The sequence below is a fragment of the Marmota flaviventris genome, chromosome 19, assembly GCF_047511675.1.
Source record: "Marmota flaviventris isolate mMarFla1 chromosome 19, mMarFla1.hap1, whole genome shotgun sequence".
Taxonomy (NCBI): Eukaryota; Metazoa; Chordata; class Mammalia; order Rodentia; family Sciuridae; genus Marmota; species Marmota flaviventris.
In genome coordinates this window covers 20,782,854-20,805,958 of record NC_092516.1, presented here as the reverse complement: position 1 = coordinate 20,805,958, position 23,105 = coordinate 20,782,854, and the positions used below count along the sequence as shown (strand labels likewise).

Here is a 23,105-nt window from a genome sequence, read left to right as displayed (position 1 = left end):
CCCTGATCATCCTCCGTTCCTATGTCACCCTTGACTCCTCCGAGGGGCTCAGACTTCTCACAGGGTCTCACCTCTCAGCGACAAGGTGGGAGGACTGAGAGGGAGGTTGATGTTTCTCCTCAGCACCCAAAACTTGGGAAAAGGAAGGGAGGGGGTGTTCAAATTGTCAAAACACTTGAAATTTTAAAATAACATTTTTAAAAAAAAGAAAGCCAAAGTGATTTTTACCCCATAAAAACGAAAAAAAAAGAAAAAGGAAACCCTGAAAACAAGGATATTTACATAGATATTATTTTTGCCTGGCAAAGCCTCCCCTCCCACCCGCTCCGAGGAGGAGAGGAGTGGGGAAGGCGCAGGAGGGACGCAGGTGGTCGGGGCCTGCCATCCTCCATCCCTGGAGTGCTTCTGAAGGGACCTTCTCAGGCTACAAGGAAGATGTCAAACTGCAAGGGCACGAGGCTGCTCAGCCGAGGCAGTTGGAGCCACAGGAGCATCACCCTCCCATTGGCCAACCTCTTGACACAGGTGCCCTATCGTTTATTTCTGCTGGGGCGGAAGTGGGCAGGGCGTTCTAGCACCTTGTGTAGAATTAGCCAATTAGAGTTCGTTGATGACTTGATGGACAGCACATTTCAGAGGCGGAGCTGGAAGAAAAGGAATAGGAAGAAGAGGGAGAATAAGAAAGGTCTGTTATTGCTTTAAAAGATAGTAGAGAAGCCTATTGCCGCATCTCATGTCTCTAATCCCAGCAGCTCTGGAGGCTGAGGCAGGAGGATCTGAAATTCAAGGACAGCCTCAGCAATTTAGTGAGGCTCTAAGCAATTTAGTGAGACCATGTCTCAAAATCAAAGAAAGCAAAAACAAACAGCCTCGAGATGTGGCTCAGTGGTTGAAGTCTCTGGGTCCATTCTGTGGTAGTGGTGGGGGAAGGTGTGGGGCAGTAGAGAAACTAGCCCTGGAGCACCTCAGCGACAAGGGAGGCTGAGACAGGAGAATTGCAAGTTCAGCCTGGCAATTTAGGGAGAACTTGTCTCAAAAGAAAAAAAAAATATGTAAAGGACTTGGATGTAGTTCAGTGGCAGAGCACTCCTCAGTATCGCAAGTAAGTGAATACAAAATTTAAAAATGCTAAGGAAATTTTGGCTCTTCATTCCCTGAATGATGGTGAGCAGAACCTCTGTGGGCCTCGGTATCTTCCTCTGTGAGATTGAGATCATAATGATGACAGCTAATTATATTGCATTTACTGTGGGCCAGACTCTGATCTGAGTGCTTAAAAACATGAAATCATTTTTTCCAAATAACCTTGTGGGTAGGGATTATTATTGTATCAACTTTACAGTTGGGAAAACAGTGGTACAGAAAGGCTTGGTACCTACCCCAAGGTTACAGTCAGGAAGGGAATGAGGTACAGTATTTCTTTCAACCATATTTTCTGAATCTGTTGGTCTCTATAATGTTAAGCAGATATAGGAAACTCAAAAACTCATTATCCTAAAGGAATTAAAGGGTTTTTGTTTGTTTTGCTGCTGGGGATTGAACTTATTTTATGAATTTTTTGGGGTTTTTTTGTTATGTTTTTGTTTTTTTTAAGGAGGAAAAAGATAGTCCTGAATACAATTTAAACATCTTAATTCATATTTTTAGAATTTTTGTCTGTTAACAGTTCTTGCTACTTTTTTAATACTTATTTTTTGGTTGTAACTGGACATAATATCTTTGTTTTATTTATTTATTTTTATATGGAGCTGAGGTTCAAACCCAGGGCCTCCCACATGCCAGGTGAGCACTCTGCCACTGAGCTACAATCCCAGCCCCCAGTTCTTGCTACTTAACTACTCAACCTCCACCTTGGGCCTCTGAAGATTAAAGATTAAGCCAAGAGCAAGGTAAAGTTATTTAAGATGAGGCCTCTGGTTGCCTAACCAGTGATCAGTGTCCAGTCTCACTTTTTTCCTTTTGAATGTGTCCATTTAAAAACTGCATTTCCGGGGCTGGAGCTGTGGCTTAGCGGTAGAGTGCTTGCCTAGCATGCATGAGGCACTGGGTTTGATCCTCAGCACCACATAAATGGAAAATAAAGATATTGTGTCTACCTAAAATTAAAAAATAAATATTAAAAACTACATTTCCCAGCTACTCTTGAGAGAAAAGTTCTTTTGTGTGTGTGTGCGCGCGAGCGCATGGGGGTGGGAGGGTGGGTATTAGGGATTAAACCCAGGGTACTCTCGCACTGATCTACATCCTCAGCCCTTTTTATTTTGAATAGGATTTTGCTAAGTTGCTAAGGCTGGCCTTGAATTTGTGATCCTCCTACCTTAGCCTCTGGAGTTTCTAAGATTACAGGTGTGATCATTGTGCCCAGTGAAATCTCCTTTTTAAAAAGGCAGCACAGCTCACAAAGAAAGGAATCCAGATGGACTTTAAAAGTTAGGACAAGAGCCCAGTGGGTGGTGCACACCTGTGGTTCCAGCTAGTCAGAAGGCTGGGCAGGAGTTAGATCTCAGGAGTTTTAACCAACACAGTGAGATGATGTCTAAAAACAGAGAAAGGAAGGAAGGGAGGGAAGGGGAGAGGAAAAGAAAGAGGAAAGAGAAAAGAAAGAAATAAAAAGATTTCCAGAGATACTTTCTCTTTTATGACTCAGCCCACACACACTGAAAGATAATACTGAGTTGGGATTTGAAACCAGGCCAACCTGTCTCTGGTGTCTGCCCTCCTCTGTGCAGGTTCATTGTGAGGATTAAATAGAGATAATGTACATAAATGACTTCCCACAGCATTCAGTTACTATCATCGCGAGCACCCAGAAGGCTGTGTGCTAAAATCTCTCTACCCTCTCATTCCGCCTTCCCTACCACCTTCCAAACAATGCTCCCATTTTACTGCTGAGAAAACTGAGGCTGGGAGAGCTAGGCGACTTGTCCTAGGTGGCACAGTCAATGGCAGAGCTATGACTGCTGCCTCCCAGGTTGGGAGGGGAGGGCAGGTGGAGGAAAGCCCAGGCAGAGGCAGGAGTAAGTGGGCCAGCCCCCCTCTGGTGCTGAGGGGTACTGGTGTTGCCCTGGATGTGTGGCTTACCCTGGAACACAGCGTGAGGGAGGGTCGAGAGCTCTGGGGCCATGAGCTGGGAAAGGTCAGGTCCGCGTTTCACTGGATTCTGGCTCCCCTGCAGTTCTTTCTCCTGTCGTCAGTATCTTCTTGTTTCAAGCCAGACAGTCCAAGGCTGCGCAGGCATGCCTGGGAACTAAAGGGTGAGGGGAAACAGTGGTCTGCCTGTTCGCTTATTTATTTTTTCTGTACTGGGGATTGAACCCAGGGACGCTCTACCTTGAGCTTCATCTCCAACCCTTTTCTTTATTTAAAATTTTAATCTTATTTTAAAAATATTTTTTAGATGTTGATGGACCTTTATTTTATGCATTTATTTATATGCAGTGCTGAGAATCAAACCCAGGGCCTCACACATGCTAGGCAAGTGATCTACCACCACTGATCCACTGATCTTTCAGCCCCAGATACTGTGTGTGTGTGTGTGTGTGTGTGTGTGTGTGTGTGTGGTGCTGGGGATTGAACCCAGGGCCTTGTGCATGTGAGGCAAGCACTCTACCAGCAGCCCGATTTTAATCTTATTTATTCATTTGTTATTATTATTAGGTACTGGGAATTGAACCCAGGGGTGCTTAACCACTGAGCACATCCTCAGCCCCTTTTATTTTTATTTGAAACAGGGTCTCACTAAGTTGCTTAGGGCCTCACTAAGTTGTTCAGGCTGGCCTTGAACTCGAGTTCCTCCTGCCTCAGCCTCCTGAGCCATTGGATTTCAGGCATGTACTACTGCATCTGGGAGAAAGAGTGGTTTAGAGTAATGGCTTTCAACTTTTTTAAAGTGACTCCCCCCCCCCCACCCAGAATTACCTTTTATTTTATGAACTGAACTGAGAGCAAACTTTACCACTACTACTACTACTACTACTACTACTACTATTATTAGTTCTGGGGATCAAATCCAGGGCCTTGAGTATGCTAAGATATGCTCTACCACTGAGAGTGGAAAATTCCCTCCACCTGGGGAACTTTCTCTCAGTACTGCCTGGTCCTTATGTGCAGCCTTTTGTGTGGTTCCCCCAAATGCTGGTCATGATTTCACAGCCCACTAGTGGGTCACAACCCATGTAGGTCAGCCTTGGGTTGACAGCAGCGTTTCTCAACTTTTTTTCCCCCATTACTGCTCTTTTAAGAAGACTTGAATATGTGTGTGTGTGTGTGTGTGTGTGTATTTTTTTCCTCCTAATTGCTGCCCATTGTGTTTTATTTATTTATTTATTTATTATTGTTTTAGGCACTGAGGATTGAGCCCAGTTCTTCACACATGTGAGGGGAGCACTCTACCACTGAGTCACATTCCCAGCCCCCATCATGAAATTTTAACAACACAGATGTTCTGTACATCTGTTTATGTATATCTGTGCTTCATATGTTAAAGAGTAAGAATATTTTGCCCCAAGAACCAATTTTAAGGGGTACTAGGGATTGAACACAGGGGCACTTAATCATTGAGCCACATCCTCATCCCTTCTTGTTTTGAGACAGGGTCTCACTAAGTTACATAGGGCCTTGCTAGTTGCTGAGGCTGGCCTTGAACTTGGGATCCTCCTACCTCAGCCTCCTGAGTTGCTGGGATTACAGGCATGCACCATGGTGCCTGACCCAAGAACCAGTTTGTGCCCTCTGAGGGGCAATGTACCCCAGTTGAGAATTCAGGAGCAACAACACTCTGACAAACATTTTGAGTCCCCCTTACACACACTATCCCAATCTCCAATGAGATGTTTCCATTTTTCAAATGCATAAGTCGAGACTCAAAAGTATTTTTATTCATTATTGAAATGACTGATCATGAGAATGGGAATCGAAAACTTACCAATATCCTCGCTTAGCTTCTTATCTTCTCCAAACCTTTGTTCCCTGATGTGCAAAATGATGGAATGGATTCAAAGAAGTGTTTCCCGAACCTCAGTTAATGGTTTTGTTTTGGTTTTTGTACTATTTGACCTAATAATAGCAAATTATTATACAACATTGACAGATGCCAGGCACCAATCTAAGCCCTTTACATATATTATCTAATAATAATAATATATTATCTAATCATAATAACTTTAGAAATACCTTCCCTGTACAGATGAACAAATTGAGGCACAGAGAGGCTATGTGACTTGCCCAAGGTCACACAAGTAGTTAGTGGCAGAGACAGGACTTGAACCTAGTAGTCTGAATTCTTGGGTTCCCACTTTTAACCATGTACTCTAAAAGGATACTTTTTTTTTTATTGGGGTGGAACCCCCCACAGGTACTTTACTACCAAGATACACACCCACCTTTTCTTATTTTATTTGAGACAGGGTCTCACTAAGTTGTCCTGGCTGGCCTTGAACTTCCGATTCTCTTCCCAGGGCTTCTCTGGGTGCTGGAGATCACAGGGGTGCATCACTGTCACCGGGTCTAACTAAAAGGAAAGTTTTTAATCACGATAAGAAATAGAATGCTTGTAAATAGACAAGTAACATATATACATATATAAATTGGACAGGCCATAACCTTCTATCCAGAAGATGTCCCCACTGCACATTCTGAGCTGGAGGCTGCTGTCTCTTGGTTAAGAGAAAGAGAAAAAGATAAGCACAGATAGAAAGGTGTTAAGAGGCCCTGGCAGCAGAAGGAGACTTTCTCCTGGAGCCATCTTAAAAGTGTTGAAAGGGAAGTGGATGCCGAACTGCTTGTACCACCTAAAATAAACCAAGATGGGATGCACTCTGTGCACACTGCACCTTGTCGGGTGTTCTAGAAGTGTGTGGGCTCCCCTGTGAAGAAAGGGAGATGGTACTAGCCAGTCCTGGCCTGGGAGTGCAGCCAGAAAGCTTTTGGCCACCACCGAATCTAAAGGGGAAGTGTGGGGTGGCACTGCCATCTCCCCTCTCCCACCGGCTCCCCACACCAGTCTCTCACCCCATCCTGTCCTGGCAGACCTGCCACCGGTTTACCTGGGTCCCTGTTGCTTCAGGCTGCTGTGCTCACCCTCTTTACCTGGGCACAGCGGGCCTCTGCCCTGCGGGCGCACGCTGTGATATCATCACAGGCTGTGAATAAGTAAACAATAAGTAGTCAGAGTGGCCTGTTCCCCACCTGACACCAAGAGAAGGCCCAATTCCCCCCACTCGTGCTCTGGGGAGAGTCTTGGCCTGGGTGCCTGGGTATTTATTATTTAGTACTTTTGTTTGTACCTGTCCCAGGTGAGGCACAATTCCAAACGATTCCAGTCCAAAAAAAGCACAACAGAGGAGAAGGAGACACACAGCAAGGGCCCAAGTCCCCATATGTTGGCTGTGTGATCTTAGCCAAGTTGCAGTGCCTTTCTGAGCCCCTGTTGTGTATATACACAAAGTCCCATTGCCTGGACCTGGATCCTGGTTCTGCCCTCTCACTAGCCAAGAGTCCTTATATAAGTGACTCACCTTCTTTGAGTCCCTTGGGCTTCTTATCTATAAATGGGGACAATAACAGAGCTGCTACAAAGGGTTGCCCAGATGATTAAGTGAGAAGATATGCATAAAGCATAGTTCTTAGGTATCCATTGTGATCTCCATTAATTGTTTTGTTGTTGTTTTGCAGTTCTAGGGATCAAACCCAGGATCTTGCTCATATTAGGCAAGTACTCTACCACTGAGCTCTCTGATATTTTTTAATGGTCTCTTGTTCCATGCTAGGTACTTTACAAACCCTTTCTCTAACCAGCACAAATTCTGCCAGCTTCTTATGGAAGTCCCCACTTTACAGGTGAGGAAGAGTGAGGCTCAGTGAGGTCAGTTGATCTGCCTGAGGTCACACAGGCACAATGTCAGAACTAGATTTCCAATAGCCAGATCTTGCTTGATTCTAAAGTGTCTGTTTTCCCAAGTGGGCCTCATTCTTTCCCATTTATAAAGTGGAAATAATGGCTGCTGTCACCCAGGTCTACAGGGAGGATTAAATAAGATAAGGTCTGCAGAGAGGCCTCTATTGATGCTGGCTCAGCTCTTTGGCCCCCCAGGGTAATTACCAAGCACAGGCCTTTCATTTTTATAATCAGGAGGCTGGTGAGCCTAATCTCTAGGAGACAATGCTGCCTGCTAGCCATAGGAGGGGGCTGAAGGGTTAGATCAAAATCAGATCTGCGGGTGCTCTTCCCAGGCCCAGGCCCAAGTCTGACCAGGCTTCTTTCATCTCTGGCCTTCTCTGTGGCCAGTCTCCCACCTGGCCCAGGATCATCCAGAGCATGTCTCCCTTCCCTAAGGGCAGCACAAAAAACCTGTGATACTATCCAACATCCCCAGTTTTAACCTTCAGGGAGAGGGACACTGATGTTTATCCAGCTGTTGTGAAGTCAGTTTCTCGCTGCCTCCCACAGATTACCATCTGATGTGGGTAGAAGTGGGATTTTGGCAGAGTGGGGTGCATACGTCACCCCTCCCACTAGCCTGCCTGGCAACAAGGCCTGGTGCACTGTCCACCTTCCTGCATAATGTATGAGCCAACAGTAGGAACAGAACACCATTAGCAGTGAGTCTGACCACTGCAGACCATGGCTGTGTCCAGAACCCTCGCCAAAGCTGACGTGTCTGTTGGCTCCGGCTGAAGAGAGGGTGGGGATATGTATCATCAGAGGCCTTTCCTGTGGCCAAGGTGGGAACTGGCCTCATCCTGATCCTCGGGGACTCTATCAAGTAAGAAGACAGCCCCGAGAAGGCAATCAGACCCTGTCTTCAATCAACAATGGTGACATGGGGAGAGTCCTGTTTTCTGGGCTCAACCCCCCCCAGGGATCTAGGGTGGCAGTGGGAGTGGTTGGGAACCCCTTGGTGTGGTTGAAGGTAGGAGGGGCGATTTGGAACCCAGGGATGCAGTGCCTGGCAATTTCTGTGGCTGTCTGATGGCACAGGAAACCCCCTGGGACAGCAGCTGTGTACATCAGGGTGAAGAGCGAAAGGGGGAATGGTGTGGCATTGCAGCTGGGGGGAAACACCAGGCTGCAGCATTGCGTAGGAAGTCAGGGGTCTCCGTGGGAGGTGCGCTTGTGTGTGTGCAATCAAAGGCCAGGAGTGAGAGGGGGATCCTTGAGGGCCTTGCCAGCCAGGGCAGCCCTGGCCCCCAGATGACAGCACCAACACTTCTTCCTTCATGGACAGAGTTGGATTTGGGTCATTCATAGAATCAGTGAGTATTAATTACTGTGGGATCCCCGAGGCTAGGCCAAGTGCTTGAGCTACAGAGATGAATCAGACCAGGCCCCAGCCCATAGTCTACCTGGGGAGCCAGACACTGAAGTAGAGAAATCAAATACCTCAAAGTGATGCTTGACTAGCAGCACCTATCTAGGGCTGTGGGAACGTCAGAGCCCAAAGCATCCACCTCCTCCTGAGGTTGGCAGCAAGAACCCACTGAGGCACAACTGAGCACAAGCTTGAGGGATGAGGAAGAGGTTTGTCATGAGGAAGTGAAGGGAAAGGTGTGATAGGCAAAGGGAACGGCATCTGCAAAGCCGCAGAGCTGTAAGACCCTGAGCACTAACTCAGGAACCTTCAACAGATCTTATGAGGAGCTTTAAAAGAACGGACTGGGCATCAAATCTGATTTGTTTTACACATATTATCTGATTCCCCTCCTGCAGTAGAATGCCAGCAACATGAAGACAGGAAATTGGCCTCATTGTCAGAGCTCCAGGACCCACAGTGGTGGCTTTATCCTGGATCTAGTAGGAAGCCTTTGGAAGATTGAAAGCAGAAAAGTAACAAGATCTGATGTGTGTGGTAGGAAATAACTTTGACAATGATGTGAATGCTGAAAAAAAAAATAGGTGTAAGAATGGAGAAATGAGGTCAGGTTGGTAAAATATTGATAATTCCACGCAATTAACAAGTAGTTTTGATTTGCACAATATTCCTGTGAATCAGGTGGCTCCCCCTTTTGTAGATGAGGAAATAGACTCAGCAAGTCTCATTAACTTGGGCGAAGTCACACAGCAAATTGGTGCAGTAGCCCAGGGTTTCAGTCCTTCCTTTGCAGCACCCAGAATCCAGGGCGGCACCTCCAACGGCCAGCGCCTGAAGGAGATCCTACCTAGGCAGGTGACAGTTCGCTATTCCGGTTCAGTTCCAGCGGGAAAGCCCAGAGGATGGCGGTTCAGAACCCTTGGCCGAAAATCAGGCGGGAAAAGCTAGGCGGGAAGAGGGTGTTTGAGTCTCGGCGGCCGCCGTAGGCGCGGCACTCTGGTACCTATGGCAACAGCAAGAAGCAGCGCCAGGTCCCGGGCGGTGCTGGCGCCACGGCGGATTGGACCCAGCGCGGGCGCGGAATCTGTGAACTGCCGGCGGCTCCGAAGGTGCAGGTGATGGGGATGGGTGGCCCGAGGGAGCCCGGGTGTGGGGCCGCGGAGGGGCGTGACCTGGGCCTGGCTGGAGCCTGGGAGGAAGGCGCCGCCCCTGCATCCCCGGACCACCCACCACGGTCCAGACCGGAGCCGTCTCTGGGCCTCAGTTTCCCCACACGGGAAATGGGAGGAGGAGAGGGCACCCGGGCCAGCGGCCCCTCTCAGCCTCTGAGCCCAGGTCCTTCTTTTTCTCTGCAGCTCCTGGAGTGACTGGCGCAGCCTGCCCCATGGACGTGAGTCCAGGCCCCTTCCCTACCCTGCTGCGGCCCCCTCCGCGCCTCAGCTCCCCTTGACTTTGCTCGCCTCCAGCTAGGGCTGGGGAAGGAGCTTTTTACCCAGCATGGACCCTTCCAGCTTAGGACAAGAGCTGGGAGAAAATCAGGGTCCTGGATGGACTAACAGCTGGAGGGCACATTTCCTGTGTTCCCGGCAAGATAAAGAGTCTACCAAGTCATCTGGGAGAGAGGGTGAAGTAGTGGCAGTGGGGTCAGAGATGGGGTCTGTTTGGAGAAGCGAACTGAAGAGAAGAGTTTTTAAGTCCTGGGAGATTCTAGAAGTATTGGATGGCGGTGAAATGGGGACGACAAGGGAAAAGGCAGGTTTGGGGGACAAGATGGTGAGTCAAGGGATCATCCAATTGACTCTTTCTCCCTGGTCTAATGGTTGCTCCTCCCCCAGCCACCCCTGTGTCCTCCTGTGTTCCTGCTGCCCCCCCCCCCACCTCCTTGTCACCCCCCTTCCTCTGCTCGTCCAGGCCTCCTCTAGCCCATGGGATCCAACCCAGGCTTCTGCCAGCAGCCCTCCCCTGCTGCTGCCCATTCCTGCCATCGTCTTCATTGCCGTGGGCATCTACTTGTTGCTGCTGGGCCTAGTGCTGCTGACTAGGCACTTCCTGCTGGTGAGGGGGTCGTGGGGAATAAAGGGTGGGTTCTGGAAAACCGGATGCCAGTCAATCTGCCCCTCATCTGCAGACTTTTACTGTGAGTTCACCTTCACCCTATAGTCCCTGCATGGATCCTTTTTGTGGGACCCGGAGTCCCTCCTCCCTGTCCCCAGGCCATCCTTATTTCGCCCCCTCCCTAAAGGGAGTTTCAGCCGTCCCTACCTACCTGCTCTGCTGCTCCCGGGATCCTGAGCCCTCCCATCTCCTAGGCCCAGGGCTGCTGCACAGACTGCAGCTCCCCCTGCAGGAAGAAAGGTGCCTTACAAGACTGTTGCTGGACCTGTGCAGAAGCCTGTGACTTCCCTCTGCCCAGCCCAGGCCGCTATCTGGATGCCTGCTGCCCCCAACCCAGCGAAGCTGTGAGTTCTCACCCTGCCCCGCAGAGCTCTGATCTAGGGATGATCTGTGCCTTTATTGTCTCTGTTCAACCACATTCGTTACTGAGCACCAACTCTAGGTGAGGCACGGTTCAGGTATTGAGCTATGTGAAGACAACATAACAACACATCAGGTCCTGAGGAAAATAGGGCAACCGCCAGGCAAAGGTGATCTATGCAACATGCACAGCACATAATCAACACTTCCGAAAATGGTAGTTAAAAGGAAAAATAGCTAAGCCAGGCACAGTGGCACATGCCTGAAATCCCAGCAACTCAGGAGGTTGAGGAAGGTGGATTGTAAGTTTGAGGCCAGCCTCAAGAACTTAGTGAGACTCGTCTCAAAAAAAAGTTTTTTAAAAGGGTCTGGGAACTCGGTGGTAGAGCACTCATGGGGACTGAAAAAACAACAAAAAAGGAAAAATAGCTCACAGAGCACCTGAGAGTCATTGAGTGAATATTATATTCCAGAGAACACCACTTTATTGGCATTATTATTTTTCCTAGAAACCCTGAGATCTAGGTATGTATTTTAATTTTAATTTTTAATTGATACATACTAGTTATGTGATTTGGGTATTTATTTATTTGTTTTTGGTAGGGGGGGTTGAACCAAGGGGCTCTTAACCACTGAACCATGTCCCCAACCCTTTTTTATATTGTATTTTGAGACAGAGTCTCACTGAGTTGCTTAGGGCCTTGCTAAGTTACTGAGGATGGCTTTGAATTTGTGGTCCTCCTGCCTCAGCCTCCCAAGCCAATGGGATTACAGGTATGTGCCGCCATACCTGGCTAGTTGGGTATTTTAAAAAACTTATATATATATATGTTTACAAAAATATTACAAAAAAGTATTATTTACAAAGCACACATGTAAAACCACAAAATATAAATCACTTTATAAACCAATTCTCAAATCCAAAGTGGCTACATTTTGTGTATGTCCCTCATATGCTAATATCCAGTACTATTACTACTGCACCTTACTATTATTTGGCAAAAATGGAGTCACACCATATAGACCATGTCACCAAAACTGCTACCTGCCCTTTAAACTTGACATGATACCTTGGCCGCCTCTCCATGCCTGAACATGTAGGTGGATAAGTATTATTATGCCCTTTCTGCGGGGTGGGGGGGTAAACTGGCTTGGGGAAGTTGAATGGCTTTTCAGTGTTACCCAGCGAAGCCTTGCTTAGAAAATTGCTCCACAGTCCTAGCTGTGGCAGAATCCTCAGGGGAGAAGCCTGGCTCATCGAAGACAAGCCATTTTTACATTTGTGGGTTTAAAGATACTAAGTTTAGTGATAGACCACCTTTTTAGACAGTGATATTTTGAGCTCAGAGAATTAGACAGCAAAGCTTCTGCCCTTGGAGCAGTGACCTTCTCTAGGAGGAAGTGGGGGATAAAAGAACAAGCCCCAGCAAAGTCAAAACTTGGGCTGACTGGGCTTGCTGCAAATTCCTGGCAGATGTTTTGAGTTTCAAAATAAACTGTGGGACAAGGAGCTCTCCTCTTTCAAATAATCTGCTTCTGATTCCCCAGGGATAGCCAGGAGTAGGGCCCCAGCATTACTGATGAGAGGGAAAGGGAAAGAAAAAAGACGACCTTGGGTTCTATCTAGAAACTCCTATCTTATAGGAGATGCCCAATTATAAAGTGAGTTGTGGCCCCCTGTCCTGGGGACACAGTCCCCTTGCCTGTCTGTATGCATGAGGTAAACTGACAGGGAAGCATGTCTTCCTTAGGAGAGAGGGTGGGGTGAGATGTACTGTAAAGAAGGACTGGGTCCCCCCACCTGCCAATTCAAGGCTGTAGGATTGGCAAGGCTCCAGACCTGGAGACTTTAGGGCCTGAACCTCTCTGGCTTCTGCTGGAGTTAGGCAGGAAGGGATCTAGAAGAGCCAAGGGCAGGCAGGGTCATCCTGTCCTTGAGCTCTTTCCTCAAAGTACACTGCAGTCCCTGTGTTCGCTAGTTTCCTTATAGTAACAATGACAGCCACAAAGGTGACAGAGCTCTGCCTGTATTACAGTTGTAGACATTTAAGCTCACAGAGGCTTAAGTGACTTGCCTGAGGTCACACAGCTGGGCCAACCAGACCACAAACCCAGGGCTCTTTTCCTTTCTCAGGAAAAACCTGCCTGCCATGTTGCTTTCCCTGGCAAATGGTGAGGATCTCATCCTTTCATTTAAAAATTCATCAAAATATTTATGAAATCACTGTTGAGGCTTTGTGCTGGACCCCAGGGGCTCAGCAGAAACAACACAGACAAGGTCCTGGCCCTCCCAGGTCTTACATGGACAGAGAGAAATAGGCAATTACAGTAGAGTGTAAGGAGGGTATGATATGTGTGTGATCAGAAGCAGGTGGGGGAGTTAAAGGGAAAGCCACTCACTCAGTAGGTGTGGAGTGGGACTGTAGTTTGTGACCTTCTAGTGAGCTCTCACATGATTTTGATCCACACCAGTGTTAAGAATTACTGTTAAGGGGAACCAGAACTACAGTGGTGAGAATGCTCCTATCAAGTATGGGCTCAGTGCTTCCCACTGACTCTCCAAGTGACCCTGTGAAGCAGGTGCTGTATTGATTTTAGAGATGGAGAAACTGAGGTTCAGAACATGAATTAGCCAAGCTGAGATTGAAGCCTGGGCCTTTCTGAATTTCGAGCCTGAACTGTAACCTGTAAAATGATGACTGGTCCTCACGAAGACCAAGGGAAATTCCAAAGTGAAAGAGCCTAGTTCTAGAAATGCAAGGGTTAAAAGTCTTGTGGAGTCCTTGTTTAATGTACTTAAACAGCAGATTCCTTCCAGAAGCCACATGGCTGCTTGTGAGAGTCAAGAAACCCATTAGCCAGTTATTAATGACTGGATCTAAACCCTTCGGTGCACAGAGCCAAGAAATACTTTTAATACCCTGTTTCTGAGGTAAGGGCAGTGTAGTTGCTCTCAGCCACCAGCTCTGTGTACAGAATGATGGTGTGGTCCTCAAAACCCACAGAGCCAACTTCATCCCCAAACTGGGACTCCCCAGAGACACCCCCAAACCACACCCTCATAAACACACAAAAACCATTTCTCCCTTCCACCGTGACACCTCTAGCCCGCTCCCTCTGTAGACATTAGCACAGCCCAATTCAGACCCCTCTGCCTGCCATTGGCAAATCCCCTCCCCTTGCTGGAACCCTAGCGACACTGATCTCACCAGTCATCTGACACCGCACCCCGAAACCTCAGCTGTTGAAAAGGTCATTCCCCTATTCCTGGCTTGGCCCGGTCTCTGATTGAACAGTGCAACTGTGACTGTTACTCCTCAAGGAGCCAATCTTCTGTCACACAGCCATCCTGGGTGTGTCCCACTGCAGCCATTTGGCCTGCCTCCAGTCCATGCCTGGGGCAGTTGCAGATCATCCTTGTCCCAGGCAGAGGAGCAGTAAGTGGAGGGGTCAGATCTCCCTATCTGTTAGGACATGATGTTCCTTTTCCCTGACCAACAGACCTTGTTTTCCTGGAGCCTAGAAGCCCTCTTATTTTTGCCTAAAGAGGGAAAAATGAAGTGTTTAGATTCATCCATTCATTCAACATTTTTCTGCATGTTGGACACCTGCCAAGTTCCCTACACTGGCCCAGTGGAGGACAGGAGAAAAACTGGCCTGCCTTTGTACCCCAGAATGAAGTTGACATGCCTAGTCCTGGGAGATAGTGGGGACTGGGGCATCGTAGGCCTAAAGACTAGCTGACCCTGGTCCATCCCAGCTTTACTGTTTTTCTTGGGCAGGTCACTCCCTTCTCTGAGCCTCTATTTCCTTTTTATAAAGAGGCCCACTCTTCAGGACTGTGATAATTAAAAGATACAATCTTAAATTTTAAAAAATTGAAATTGTCATTTTTCAAAGAAAACAAAGTTTTAAAAATCATTCATGAATGTAGTCTGTGCCCTACACAAAGTTGGGCTCAACAATGAATGACATCCTGCAGTTGGGTCTCATGCCAAGAAAGAAGTCCATATAACCACTGCAATTCTTTTCATGATAGACAGAAAAACACACATGCTTTCTCTTCCTATCGCCTCTCAATTGCACAAGGCCATGAGGTTGTAGCAGAACCATCTTCACTGGGACACCTCAATTCTAGCATAGACCAAGGACCCACTGGTGCTCAGCCTCCTTATGTAAGCAATGGGAAGAAGGAGAGAACCCCTAAGTAATGGCTCCAGCTCCTGAGCTGAAATGCTAGAACACTGCCTCATTGCTGATTTCCCAGTAGCACAGGGAATAGCTTTGTTCTCAGGAATGGTGGATGGTACTTTTTTTGGCACTGGGGATTGAATTCAGGGAACTCGAACATTGAGCCGCATCCCCAGCCCTATTTTATATTTATTTAAAGACCAGTCTCACTGAGTTGCTTAGCACCTCCCTTTAGCTGAGGCTGGCTTTGAACTCACGATTCTCCTGTCTCAGCCTCCTGATCTCTGGGATTACAGGGTGGATGGTACTCTCTATACCACTAGCAGTTGCGACTTCCACAGCCCCTCTGTTCCCTTCTCCCCTTGGAGGGAAACAGACTGCGGCTCTGGTCCTCCCTCACCACTCTCTCCTCTCCTTAGGGTTGGGCTCCTCAGTGCCCCCGCTGCTGCCCGCTCTGCGACTGTGCCTGTGCCTGCCAACTTCCAGACTGCCAGAGCCTCAACTGTCTCTGCTTTGAGATCAAGCTCCGATGAGGACCCAGGATCCCTGCCCTTTGGGGAGCAGCCAGCCACCAGGGCCCACATGCTCCCCTCCCTCAGGGCCCCCAAGACACTTTTTCTCCAGGCCATTGGAACCACAAATGGCTCACCACTCTGGCAACTGGAGGGCTGGGTTCCCTGCAAGGCAGGGCTCAGAGAGCCCTTGGGCAGCTGGACTGCAGCTCCTTTGGAGGGTGGGAGGGAGAGAGGCTGCCCCTCTTTCCCTCCCCAAGTAAACTATTGTATTTGATTTGGAGGATGCGGGGAGCATTGCTCACCACAGACTGCATGATGGGTGGGACTCAGCTGGCCTTGAGTTTCAGGATTTAGGGGTGCCCAACCACACCCTGTTCATGGACTCTTGGTTATTTTAGGAGGTGAGTATTTGCCTGCATCTGCTCTCCCTCTTTAAAAAAAAAAAAAAAAAAAAAAAAGCCACCATGAGTCCCAGAGTCACCAGGAGGAGGGAATCAGAGAAGGAGGCATGGGAGGAGGCAGGGTGGCCACCCCATCTAACTGCCTGTACTCCTTTCCCTCCCCACAGACCTCGGGTCTAAGATTGATTTTCTCTTGACAACCAAGAGCTTCAGTCTAGGTCTCCAAGGAAGAAATTTCCTCTGAAGTACCGGTGAGTGGGAGGGGACCCCTCTCCCCCTAGGGCAGACCCAAGGCTTCCTCCTCCTTCCCCCATGGAGGGCCCCATGCTGGCTTGAATGTCAGGGGCTTCAGGTTTCCCTAAATATAGGTCCTTTGCAGGGGATTCGTGGCGGCGAAAGGGCAAGGGTTACCGAGAAGGTCGGGGACATTTGTGTGTGGGGGGAGGGCAGGAGCTGCCTTATAACCCAGTGTCCTGGCTCTCTCGCCGCCGACCACGCTCTGCCTGCGCCTCCCTTTCAGCCTCGCAGCAGGTGGGCAGCTAGCCGAACTCTGCAGGGTGGGGGTGGGCCGAAGGGGTCGGAATGGGGGATGGATTCGGGAAGCTCAGTAAATATCTGGGAGCGCGGAAATCGGAAATCTGTGGATCAGCGCTGGGGTGGATTTTGTATTGGAGAAGGAATTCAGGTTCAGGGAAGCCGTTTCGCAGGGACACTTGTTTAGGCCAAGTCCTAGCCGGTTAGTTTCCGCACAGTCTGGTTTTCAAGTCTGCACCAGCAGCGGGCGGAAAGCGCATGTGCCAGAGCAGGCCAGGCTGGCCTTCCCGGCCCGGAGCCCGACTCTAAGCTGACGCGGGAACCCCTTGCCAGGGCGGGACCCCACACCTAGGGGAAGGCCTCGCTACGGCTCTCTGCAAGCCCAGGCTCTCTGCAAGCCCAGGCCGCTCTCTTCCGTTCCCAGTGCTTCCGTTCGCTGCCCTTCTCTCCGCCTCTCTTGCGCCTGAGTTAGGGACTGGGAGGGATCGGCTCCGCCACTGAGCAGGACAGCCCACGGGCGAGGCAGGCAGACGCCCTACCTCTTGATTTGGTTATGATGTGACATGCGATGCAACCACGCTGGCCGAAAGCTGGGGCTGCCCTGGCGCGGGGATGGTACCTGGGAGGAGAGGCCAGCCTTCGTATCTTTTGATTTTTCTATCGCTTTTCCCCCACCTCCCCATCCCCATCTCATCCCGTGCCAAAATTCCGGCTGAGTCACTGCACTCCAGAGCGCGCCAGACTGAATGGGGGGGAAGTACAAGGGAGGGGAGGGCCCTGGCGACCCGCGGGATGTGGCCAGAGTCACGTCCTGGGGGGATGGGGGAGGGATCGTATTCTCGCTGCCTTGTCCCCTCCCAAGAGCCGCCTCCTAGCTTCGCCTTTCTGGGCGGCCTTGCGCACTGTCACTCGCCTGCAATTGGACGCCTCCAGTCCCCGGTAAAGGAAAAAAACCCAGCGGAGGGCGGAGCGGTGTCTTTAAAAGATCAGAGTCGCCTCCTCCTGCCCGCCCCCTGCGCCACCCCCTCGGGATCTGAATAGGCTTCGTTCCTCTCGGAACGCGCCGCAGAACCCGGTTCCGGTGACGACTGCAGCGTTCGCATCTCAGTCCACCCGCCAGCCCATCGCCCTCCGCCGCCGCACCCCACAAACCCGCCCCCTTCTGTGCCAGGTGAGCGCCCCTAGCCACGTGCGAGGGTCTGGAACCATGGAGAAGGATCCTGGGGGCAGTGGCGGGTCGGGCGCCTTCGCGGAGCCCCCACCCGGGACTGTGGCCAGTAATCTTCCCACTACCACCCCACAGACTTGCTCTCAGGCCGCTACTCCCCAACCCTCTCCAGCTCTAGCTCCCTCGGTCAGCTGCGCAACGCAGCAGCACCACGCTGAGTCATGGCGGGGGAGGAAGCAGGACGAGATGAAGGACCATTACCCCAATCCCTATCTTTGCAGGGACCCCCGGTACAAAGTCGTAGGGTCCCTTTGCCTCGATAGAGATCCCGAAAGGCAAAGAGGGGAGGACGCAGCTTATACTTGCCTCAGGATTTGCACAACTGGGTGGCGGGTGATTCCTGCCCTTGGAGACCCTGAGCCCCTCGTACTGGGGGGAAACCCCTCAGCTGGGCCTGATGACCCATTAACACTTTCCCTATCTTTCCTTGTGATCTTGATTCTGAGCCTGGAACAGCTGCAGCCGTGCAAACAGATAGGAGCATTTTTCAGGGAAGGGGTGGGGCGCTTGCCTCCCCTCAACATTCTCTTTCCCTGTATGAGCAGTGAGCACGGGCGAACCTTACCCTTCCCTCCACCTCCGACTGGGCTTGCTGGGCTGCCCTTTCCTGGGCTTTCAATTGCCTCCTACTTTTTTCCTTACACCCTCCCCTCACCCTGGGGGGAGAAGCCTGACCTTGGGATGTCCTTGAAGCCTTGGAGCCTGGGCCAGCCCTGGGATCTTGGGCGGATTGGAAGGAACACCCTAATAGCAGTCAGGAGATCTGGGTTCTAATCTCAGACCTGCGGCCCCCCCCCCCCCCCCCCCCCGTTGTGGTGTGGCTGGATGCACAGATCTTTACCTTCTCTGGGACCTTTCACATGAGATTTGGGGCCCTCTGCCCTACTCATGACCTTTAAATTCTAAAATACTTCGGTTCGGTTTTGTTTCTAGGCAAGGTGACCCCATGGCAAGGCGCAAGCCAGAAGGGTCCGGCTTCAACATGACCTGCCTGTCCCTGGCTATGGCTTTTTCCTTTCCCCCAGTTGCCAGTGGGCAACCCCACTCTCAGCTGGGAAACACCCAGCAACAAACTCAGGAGCAAACCCAGCAACAGACAGAGTTAGGAAAGGTACAGGAGGAGGCAGGCCTAGTATAGGGAAGTCGGGTGTAGGGGAGAGTTGGGGACAGGAAGTGCCCCAGGACCTGCCAGGGTGTGGGGCAGGGGAGGGTAGGGATCGATTCCCCTGACTTCCAAGAAAGGGGCCTGGTTCACTGGGCGACCATGAGAAGTCCCAGCTAACTACTCTACCACCATCTGTCTCCCTTTACCCAGGAACCTGCTACCACCAGCACCATGCCCTACCAATACCCAGCACTGACCCCAGAGCAGAAGAAGGAGCTGTCTGAGATAGCTCGCCGCATTGTGGCTCCGGGCAAGGGCATCCTGGCAGCAGATGAGTCCACTGGTACGGTGCTGGCCCAAGACAAGAGTGGGAGGAGGCCCAGGGTTGGAAGTGACAGGTCAATCTCTTTATTCTTCCATGTGATGCTCCCTTCCAGGAAGCATTGCCAAGCGGCTGCAGTCCATTGGCACTGAGAACACCGAGGAGAATCGGCGCTTCTACCGCCAGCTGCTGCTGACTGCTGATGACCGTGTGAATCCCTGCATTGGGGGTGTCATCCTCTTCCATGAGACACTCTACCAGAAGGCGGATGATGGGCGTTCCTTCCCCCAAGTCATCAAATCCAAGGGTGGTGTCGTGGGCATCAAGGTGAGGGAGCAGGGCCTCAGGATTTAAGTTTGGAAATTAATGTGAGGGAAAGGAATCCAGATTAATAGGGCAGGAGATGAATACTGAGTTGGGGGTCTAAAGACTAGGGTGGAGCCTTGGTTACAGACTTTATGGTGTACTCAGACTTGTTTGTGTGGTGCTGGGGATCAAACCCATAGTTTCCTGCATGCTAGGCAGATACTATAGCCGCAGGTGGAGTTTTTTTTTAATGTTTTTTTTTTTTTTTTTTTAGTTGTACTGTTTATTTTTATGTGGTGCTGAGAATCGAACCCAGGGCCTCGCATGTGCTAGGCGAGTGCTCTACCGCTGAGCCACAACCCCAGCCCTGGCATTCTTAATCCTTATAATTCTAAGAGCAAGGCATTTTCCCACTTACAGGTGAAAAGCCAGAAGTTCAGGGAGGTAAAATCATTTGCTCGGCATTAGTGAGTGGTAGAGCCCAGGTGTCCTGACACCCAATCCAGTTAATATTCTTGTGGAATAATATTCCAATGTATCACACCTCACAGGTCTGGGTACTATAACTAAGTAAAAATATGGGCAAGCTTGGAGAGGTCGGTGAGAGATTAAGTGAGGTTGGGGTTGAGGGAGGAGGAAAAGATACTAGAGATCATTACCCTCATCCACCCCAACAGGTAGACAAGGGTGTGGTGCCCCTGGCGGGAACCAACGGCGAGACCACCACCCAAGGTGAGAACTGTTTGGATCTTTCCCCTGCCAGCCAGCGAGTGGAGATGCATCCCTCCCTCCCCCACCATGCTCTGACTCCTTCGTTTTCTCTTCAGGGCTGGATGGGCTGTCTGAGCGCTGTGCCCAGTATAAGAAGGATGGAGCTGACTTTGCCAAGTGGCGCTGTGTGCTGAAGATTGGGGAACACACCCCCTCATCTCTTGCCATCATGGAAAATGCCAATGTTCTGGCCCGTTATGCCAGCATCTGCCAGCAGGTGGGACTGCAGGTCCCCAAAAGGCCACCTCCCACCTCATTTGGTCCCAGTATGGGCTAGCTTGCCCCCCATCTGCCAGGATACCTACCTCCCCCAAAGCTGCTGTTCCCATTATGCACTGAACATGAGGCTGGTCCCTGGGAGGACATGCTGTAAGGCAGAGGGGCAGAATAGGGATTGCCTGGGTGGATCTGAGATGCCTGTCAGCAGTAATCCACTGAGGGCTTTGATGCCATGCATTCCTATCATCAAGATAAGATCCTGGCCAATGGCTGTGAGGACCTATGGGTGGGGTTCTAGGTGATAAGGCCTTGTGGCTACTCTGTCCCTCCCCTGACAGAATGGCATCGTGCCCATTGTGGAACCTGAGATCCTTCCTGATGGGGACCATGACTTAAAGCGCTGTCAGTATGTAACTGAGAAGGTAGGTTGCCTGTCTGTTCTGCCGGGATGGTGTGGTGGAATGGGCAGCTGAGCCCAAACCTTGGGCTCACACCCTACCCGTCCACTTTGACTTTGCCCTCTTCTAGGTTCTGGCTGCTGTCTACAAGGCTCTGAGTGACCACCACATTTACCTGGAAGGCACCTTGCTGAAGCCCAACATGGTCACCCCAGGCCATGCCTGCACCCAGAAGTACTCCCATGAAGAGATTGCCATGGCAACTGTCACAGCACTGCGTCGCACAGTGCCCCCTGCCGTCCCTGGTGAGGCCTACCTCCCTTGTCTTGGCCTCCCGGAGGTAGATGAACTGTGCCTACAACCCTGGAGCCCAACTGGTCTGCTTTCCAGGGCAGTGTCTAAGGGCTTCTTCCTGTTTCCTGGGTCTCTGGCTAAAGCCCCACCCCTATTTTGGCCCTTGTTCTACAGGAATCACCTTTCTGTCTGGAGGACAGAGTGAGGAGGAGGCATCTATCAATCTCAATGCCATCAACAAGTGTCCCCTGCTGAAGCCATGGGCTCTGACCTTCTCCTATGGCCGAGCCTTGCAGGCCTCTGCTCTGAAGGCCTGGGGTGGGAAGAAGGAGAACATGAAGACCGCCCAGGAGGAGTACATCAAGCGAGCCCTGGTAAGGCAGGGGCAGATGGTGGCAGGGTGTGTCTGGGTGGATGGGAGGGACTCTGAGAAGAGACCTTCTCACACTGGCTCCTCTCCCCTCTTAGGCCAACAGCCTCGCCTGTCAAGGAAAGTACACCCCAAGTGGTCAGGCCGGGGCTGCAGCCAGCGAGTCCCTCTTCGTCTCTAACCATGCCTACTAAGCTGAGGCATTCTCAGGCTGCCCCCTCAACACTCCAGGCCCCTGCTCACACACACTCTTCAGGAGGGGGCCACATGGGGCTCCAGGCTCTTTCCCATCACTCTTGCCTCCCTCGTGACTTTGGTGTGTGGTGTTTGTGTGCGCTAACTCCATCGCCCCTTCCAGCCCACTGCCAATAAACAACTATTTAAGGGGGAGTCTGTTGTCCGTGTCTTGTGGCATCTAAGGCAGGGTGGGCCAGGGGAGGTGGCTGAGCAGGAAAAGGGTAGAAGGGGTTGGGGTAGGGCTTTCCTCTGTTTTTTACTTACTCAGGGCTTTGAGAAAGGCTGAGAGCTTGTCAAATTTTCTTCTAGGCTCCATCCTGTCTAACTAGCAGTATATGATAAGGTTCAGAGTTGGGGACTACAGGTGTCACCACTTAAATCTTATAAGGCTACAGTCTTGGACTCAAGGGTACAGAAGACCCCATGACTAAAGTAGCCACCACTATGAAAATGGGTCCTGAGATTCCCAATTTATGCTTATCTTGATGCATTGTTGGACACATCTAATGTCCATCTCCTAATCAATGCTATCGAGCTCTATTTCCTCATTTTAATAGGAGATGGGTTTAGAAATAGCTTCTTAAGCCTCTCTGGACCACAGAATGCCTTGAAAAACCTGGAATCTCCCACATACCCGCGCCTTGGTGCAAATACACACAAAATAAACTACAGAGCTCAGGTTCCAGGTTAAGAACTGAGCTGCTGCATTCCAAGAAGCCATAATGAGGGCCCCACATTCAGCCCTAGGCCATGCTGTGAATCCTGTCCTATTACCCAGTCTTGGGTGTAGCAGAAACTAGACCAGTTCCTAGCTGCTGCAGATCTTAGCCATAACTACGGAACTGAGTAGTCCTGCCACTTCACATATTTCTTGCAACCTCCTCACTCCCACCCTTTTCTGGCGCAGATCCTTTCCATTCCAAGCTTCCCTCAAGAAAAAAGTCTTGACCTTTCTGATCTCCCTGATCCTACAAAATTCCGACAGTGATCTACGTAGCACTGACTGGATATCTACCACCTTCTAGGAATTTAAAAACTTAGTCCCTCCCTTCTGTCTGCTTATCCAAAACCAAACCAAACCTGGGCTGGAAGTGTTACCCAGTGGGAAAGCACTTGCCTAACGTGTATGTCCCTGGGTCTGATCCTCAGTACTCCCTGTCGTCCCCCCCCTGCCAAAAAAACCAAAACCATCTCTATAACTCTTCAAAACTTTGAGTCATTTCTCTTCTTGGCCTCATTCAACTCAGGAAAACAAAATCTGAAGTAAAGCAAGTGAAAACAAGGTCAGTAGAAGATGACACTAAGGACAGCATGATGTATAAAGGCAAGGGGACTGGAAAGACTGTTTAAAGATCAATAGTTACCTCTTCCTGCAGCAAAAGACTAGGGAAGCAGAGGAGTTTTAATGCCAGTTTGGAGAGTGCTGGTCT

General features: G+C 50.2%; 2 protein-coding genes and 1 long non-coding RNA gene across 5 annotated transcripts; 2 read left to right on the top strand and 1 right to left on the bottom strand.

Moving 5' to 3' along the window:
- Window positions 1-559: 559 nt before the first annotated feature.
- On the bottom strand, window positions 560-5,051 carry LOC139702925 (uncharacterized). The gene is made up of 3 exons (XR_011705480.1): window positions 4,925-5,051; window positions 3,082-3,247; window positions 560-644 (listed from the first exon to the last, which is right to left on the bottom strand). It is a non-coding gene; the product is annotated as an uncharacterized lncRNA (long non-coding RNA).
- A 4,614-nt stretch (window positions 5,052-9,665) lies between these two features.
- LOC114102942 (uncharacterized) lies at window positions 9,666-15,551 on the top strand. Its single transcript, XM_027948432.2, has 4 exons — window positions 9,666-9,699; window positions 10,221-10,364; window positions 10,619-10,768; window positions 15,395-15,551. The coding sequence occupies exons 1-4, from the start codon at window positions 9,694-9,696 to the stop codon at window positions 15,506-15,508; spliced, it is 414 nt and encodes a 137-aa protein (XP_027804233.2). The 5' UTR covers window positions 9,666-9,693; the 3' UTR covers window positions 15,509-15,551.
- Window positions 15,552-15,983: 432 nt separating this feature from the next.
- On the top strand, window positions 15,984-21,828 carry Aldoa (aldolase, fructose-bisphosphate A). Of its 3 annotated transcripts, none has more exons than XM_071605788.1 (9): window positions 15,984-16,142; window positions 18,969-19,101; window positions 19,196-19,407; window positions 20,064-20,118; window positions 20,214-20,374; window positions 20,715-20,798; window positions 20,905-21,079; window positions 21,243-21,442; window positions 21,537-21,828. In XM_071605788.1, exons 2-9 carry the CDS (start codon window positions 18,990-18,992, stop codon window positions 21,630-21,632), a joined length of 1,095 nt encoding a protein of 364 aa, XP_071461889.1. In that variant the 5' UTR covers window positions 15,984-16,142; window positions 18,969-18,989; the 3' UTR covers window positions 21,633-21,828. The 3 variants fall into 3 exon arrangements, with proteins under 3 accessions (XP_071461889.1, XP_071461888.1, XP_027804283.1); XM_071605787.1 differs by lacking the exon at window positions 15,984-16,142 and adding an exon at window positions 16,340-16,422; XM_027948482.2 differs by lacking the exon at window positions 15,984-16,142 and adding an exon at window positions 17,430-17,596.
- Window positions 21,829-23,105: the final 1,277 nt, after the last annotated feature.

Coding starts and splice junctions, on each gene's coding strand:
- Aldoa (XM_071605788.1), top strand. CDS start 18,990: ATGCCCTACCAATACCCAGCACTGACCCCAGAGCAGAAGAAGGAGCTG. Junction 19,408..20,063: donor GTGGTGTCGTGGGCATCAAG/GTGAGGGAGCAG, acceptor CCACCCCAACAG/GTAGACAAGGGTGTGGTGCC. Junction 20,799..20,904: donor GTCAGTATGTAACTGAGAAG/GTAGGTTGCCTG, acceptor GCCCTCTTCTAG/GTTCTGGCTGCTGTCTACAA.
- LOC114102942 (XM_027948432.2), top strand. Junction 10,365..10,618: donor TGACTAGGCACTTCCTGCTG/GTGAGGGGGTCG, acceptor CCCATCTCCTAG/GCCCAGGGCTGCTGCACAGA. Junction 10,769..15,394: donor GCCCCCAACCCAGCGAAGCT/GTGAGTTCTCAC, acceptor TCCTCTCCTTAG/GGTTGGGCTCCTCAGTGCCC.